Source organism: Gadus chalcogrammus, chromosome 12 (genome assembly GCF_026213295.1).
Source record: "Gadus chalcogrammus isolate NIFS_2021 chromosome 12, NIFS_Gcha_1.0, whole genome shotgun sequence".
In the NCBI taxonomy this organism is placed as follows: Eukaryota; Metazoa; Chordata; class Actinopteri; order Gadiformes; family Gadidae; genus Gadus; species Gadus chalcogrammus.
The window spans coordinates 21,581,761-21,587,168 of NC_079423.1; the positions used below are offsets into that span (position 1 = coordinate 21,581,761).

Genomic DNA, 5,408 nt, shown 5'->3' on the forward strand with positions numbered 1-5,408 from the left:
TATTCTGTTCGTTATACAATTATTTTCTTTTTTGATTATGTTCATGGTTTCATGTTTATTTGCTGGGTTTAGGAAAACCATAAACCAATATTACATTTAAAGGTAGGATAGGCGGCACCTTGCAATGATTGGACAAAACCTTGCCTTTCCTACCATTAGTGCATATTTATGAATAGTTTATTGAAAACACTTCATTATCACTTACTACAAAACACTTATATTAACGGTAATATTTGTTTCTTCCCAAAATAAGAAGAATAAACAAAAACATGATTATGTCACCTTAGTTACACCTATTTCGACCATTATTAAAATACAAATACAAATCGTTTTGCTGCCTCAAAAAACAAATACAAATACTGGGGTCTCTGCACATCCCACACATATATATGTTTGCATATATCTATACACACACACACACACACACACACACACACACACACACACACACACACACACACACACACACACACACACACACACACACACACACACACACACACACACACTTATTCGCCCATCCTCTGCCTCTTTCTTCTCGTGAACTTTTTTCATACATTTAGTTTCCATTTCTTTATTTTTCACTCTTTTACCCTATTCAGGTAGTAGTTTTGGTTCTTCGCCATATGTCTTTCAAAAATGCACATTATGTTTAGCTCTCATCATCCTGGCCTTTAAACTCCCTCTCCACCACCTAACTTCTCTCATTAGACCAGCAATCTAAATAATCTAAACTAATAAGAGGAGTTGAGTGTCTGCCTGCGGTGTATCCAGCCGGACAGCCTCAGTTCAGTGTGTTACCATTTATACGTTCTCTCAGAGATGCCACCATGTCAAGGCTGAAATTGGCAGTGTTGTTTTGTATCTTGCGGAGGGGGGCTTTACACCTACTTTGGCAGATGAATCAATGAGGTATTCCTACACCAGACTTCTATTATCTTGTATGATTCTCCTCCCTCTTGAGGTTGCCTGGAAATATCCACTTCTAGAGACCTACTGTCTCCTTTTCTCCCTCCAGACATCTCTGTGGTGCTGGAGCAGGCCGTGGACATGCCGCGGGGGAACTACGAGGTGGAAATGCGCATCGCAGACCTCCAGGACAAGGGCGACGTCCAGGTGGTGAACGTGAAAGTTTGTCGGTGCTTGGGGGGACAGTGTGTTGCCGCCACGAGTTCGGTCGGAATGGGAGCGTGGGGCACTTTGGCCCTGCTACTTGCTCTGGCCATGCTGCTCCTGCTCTGTGAGTGTGACGGAATAACACGCATGTCATCAGACAATATGGACACAACTTCCTCCATCACTACACTACGAAACCAATACTAGGAGTTTCTAAACTACTAAACCAATACGGGCTTTCTATAGTCTAAACCAATGAGTGGACTTTCTTTACTAGTTAACCAATACTAGGAATTTCTATAATGTTAACCAATACAAGGACATTCCTGCACAAATGGATACGCACAGCTTTCTGACATGCGGCATGTTTTGGCGTGCTCCAAAGTAGCTTCAGGGCAACAGTTTATCTAGAAAACCAATCATATCCCGATGCTAGTAAAATAAAGCCTTTAGGGTTTAGAGTTTTTTACATATAAACCCATAATGGTCTGACAGAACATTTTGTATATGCTCATCTTCAAAACAAAATGATTTACATACCAATCATACTTGTGTATCACGTTTGTTTTTTTAATCGGGGGGCTTAAAATGACATAGTAAGAGCATTGATTCATGGATTTATAGTAGGTATCTAAGGGGCTACTCAATAAATTTAACTTATTATCCACTACACCATACACTTATTCTAAAAGGTCCCAAACACACTTTTGGGGGAGTTTTTACAGCTAGTATATGTATAGATATACAAAAATATTAACTGCATATATATATATTAACTGCATCCACACTCACTGTTCCTCTCTACCATGTAGGCCTCCTTTTTGTGGTTGTCTGCAACTCAAGGGGAGAGAAGATGTACATAGATGATTCCAGCGGAGGCATGCTTCTGCACTCCAACACAGAAGCTCCAGGCGAGGAAGTGGTGAGTATGCATCTTACCCCAAAGGCACAGCATTTACAACTAGCTTAACCATCTTAGGGATGGATGGATGACGGGTGCAGCAACACATGAACATCGAAAATGTGTTGTTCGTGGGCGCCTCTTCGCCCGCATTTTCATAAATGCAGGCATCTGGGAGACGCTTAACTTTCATTTTGGGGCAGAGCTTTATTGCTGTTCAGGCTTTCGCTATCCAATCAGATTGGGGCTGTTGTATGTGACAACTGAGCTGTAAAAGGAATCTTTATCCAACATAGCATATACATTTTTCATGTATAAATTAACATTGGATGTAGATGGAAGGTTTTTTATCATGTCTTGTCTGAACCAATGGTCTGAATGTTACGAAATAACAACATTATCACAAAACCTCTTGCTATCTCTATGCAAAAACATGGCTTCTCTTTTCCTCAATAGAAATCAGCTAATCTGCTCATGATTCCTCCTGTGGGGGGGTTGGATGTGATCGACCAATCCGCCAAGGAGACGGGGCTACTGGACCAGAACCGGAATGTGTCTGCAGGTGACATGAGTGGGATGACTCAACAAACCATGGGCCAGCAGCAGGTGTACCAGTCCAGTCGCCAGGACTTCATGTCTAACTCGGTGCATCATCAGAACAGTTTCTACACCTCAGGGGGACAGTACCGGGGCAGCGCCAACTACTCAGACTCACTGTACCAAAAGCAGGCCAACCACTCCCTGTTCAACACCTGGGACACCAACAAGCTGTACCTGGACGAGGTATTTCTCTACCTACTTTGTTTAAGTATAACGAGAAACAACCATTTACATTTTTTACTTAAACATTCAGGGCATTTAGCAGGTACAATGCTAAGTACTATCTATTTTATAAGTGCAAGGATGTACAATATACAATAAGTGCATACATTAATTGCTAGGACGTGCAACATACAATAAGTCTGTAAGTGCCTTGAGGGCAGTGTCGGGGAGGGATGGGGGGGGGTGGGGCACTAAAACAGCAGGAATAAGACCCTTTTTGTGTGTTTGCGTTGCGTGTATGTGTGTGTATACACGTACACGCTTGTAAATTGTATTCATTTATGCAAAGTAAGCATTGTCACTCTTCTGCCCTGCAGAAGCTGGACTACTTTGGTGGGGAGATGGAGGTGTGTCACACGCTCGACTCACCTCACGCTTACCACTATGAGGGCGAGGGATCGGCCGCTGGCTCGGTAGGCTGCTGCAGTGAAATAGGCGACCAAGACGGCCTGGACTTCCTAGACTCACTTGGGCCAAAGTTTAAGACGTTGGCCAATATCTGCCTCAGCAAAGAGTCCAGGGAATGACTGACCTCCGAGCATTCAAAATTGTTATCGTTGCAGAAAATGGAAATTAATCAGCGTGATGTTTGTACTAAAGCACCTTAAGGTATATTGACTTAAAGGCGCAGCAGGTTAGGTATAAGAGCTATCATTTGAGTGTAATTTGTCAGAAATGCCATTGTTGTCTGTCAGTTATTAGTTTGTGCTATGTGAGAATATCTGTTCCACTTGACTGAGACTGCTTCTGTATGAGACCATTTTGATTTCAGAACGGTTAATTTCTGTCCAATCAGGGTATTTCTTCCCTGACTGGTTTGGGTAACAATCTTGCCTTTTAATCAAAAGTGTATGGATGCGATACTTACTTACTCAATGTGGATAATTGAAGGGGGGGGAATCGTTTTTATGGGAAGTGAAGTCACTGTGTGTTGGGTGTATGTATGTTTTTTGATGATAGCGAGTTCTGAAGAACAACTACTTCGGTATATCGTGTGATACCATAAAATACAAGCCATCTCTGAAAACCATCATGTAAAAAAGTAGTTAATTTATAACCAACTACCAATTTCCCATTTCTCTTTGGCTTGTTAATTTGACTGTTTTGATTCTTTACTGTAAAGCTGTAAACATTGGAATTGTAATCAGGAATATTAACTTAAGTAGATGTGTAGATGTCATGATTTTTTAAGTAACTTTTTTTACTAAACAAACTCAATGTATTAATGGCCAAAAAAGTGGTTAATAAAGCTAAAAGTTTTTGAACATTTGCAAACAGATGTTGATCCAAATCACATGTGTTCTTCAGTTAAATTAATTTATAGGTCCAGTCTAAGTAATTGTCCCGTCAAGATATTATTGTCACAATACAAATCAGAGACCACAGCACACATGCCTCCTGCTGGTGGGAAAGAACACTGTTTATAAAGTGGAGGTATTTTAAAGGAGACATATTATAGTATTTTCCCAACAAGTAAACATAGTATTTGAGTTCTAGAAAACATGTTTTTGAAGCTGTTTGCTGGAAATAGCTTTTAGGGAAGAAAATCTCGCCTATCGCTATTCCCCTCTGTTTCAGTCCCTTCAGAATGCACTGTTTCTGGTGTCTGTAGCTTTAATGCAAATGATCTTTTGCCCATTGACCAATGAGCTGTCAGACTGAACCACAGCATGGAGAAGGGAATGTTGCGTTTGCGGACTCCTGGAGCTCTATTCTGTATCAAAATCATATAATATAATAATAATATTATATATGGGTATTTATTAGTGGTGGGCCGATATCGGCGTTAACGGCTGCGTTAACGCAAAACTTTTATCGGGCGATAAAAAAAATATCGCCGTTAATCTATTTTCAAAGTTGGGTTGGGAGCTGGGCATAGGCGTCACTTACGCTGGACGCGCCCCCACCAGTTTTCGTCAAGAATCATTTTGTACCCACCACTCGAGTGGAATTATTGTAACGTGAGGGTTCGATATGTGATGGTGGATCACTCTTTATGAGAATAAACAGCAGGGAGACGGTCGGATGACTTTCTCAAGCGGTACTTTACTTTACTTTTCAACTCACAACCACAACACTTCCTTGTTCGGACCCATCACGTGACTGAACTAACAAATCAGAAGCTAGAATTTAGACTGAGGTAAACGTGAGGGAATCAGAGAGGCAGATTCAACAGAATATCCTGACTGTGTTAATGTGAACATGTAAATATGAAAGTAATAATTGTGCAACATAAATATGTAAATGATTAACTGACTTAACATTTTAAATACATTTCTACAAATTAACTCCAATATCAATTATATTAATTTATTCTACAACTTTAATATTTAACTTCTAAACCTTACATTATTATGGATTATTACACGGCTCTTCTCAATGCTGTAGACTGCTCCTTTCCCTTGCATGGCCCCTTCCCAACGTTCAGCTGTCAATTATTTTTGTTTATAATCAGTTCACTTGCATGGGCACTTCACAACTTCCGGCTGTGAATTATATTTGATAATTCACCATTGCCAAGTATAATTGACCGCTGTCAAGTTAAACAAACAGATTTCTTGCTGTTTGC

General features: G+C 40.5%; 1 protein-coding gene across 1 annotated transcript in view; it reads left to right on the forward strand.

The window, feature by feature from the left end:
* dsc2l (desmocollin 2 like) overlaps window positions 1-5,147 on the forward strand; it is a 20,687-nt gene extending 15,540 nt beyond the window's left edge. The window contains exons 13-16 of the mRNA XM_056604543.1: window positions 1,019-1,240; window positions 1,929-2,038; window positions 2,474-2,800; window positions 3,157-5,147. Coding sequence (XP_056460518.1) covers window positions 1,019-1,240; window positions 1,929-2,038; window positions 2,474-2,800; window positions 3,157-3,366 — 869 coding nt within the window. The 3' untranslated portion in view covers window positions 3,367-5,147. The remainder of the gene's footprint in view (window positions 1-1,018; window positions 1,241-1,928; window positions 2,039-2,473; window positions 2,801-3,156) is intronic.
* The last annotated feature ends 261 nt before the right edge of the window (window positions 5,148-5,408 follow it).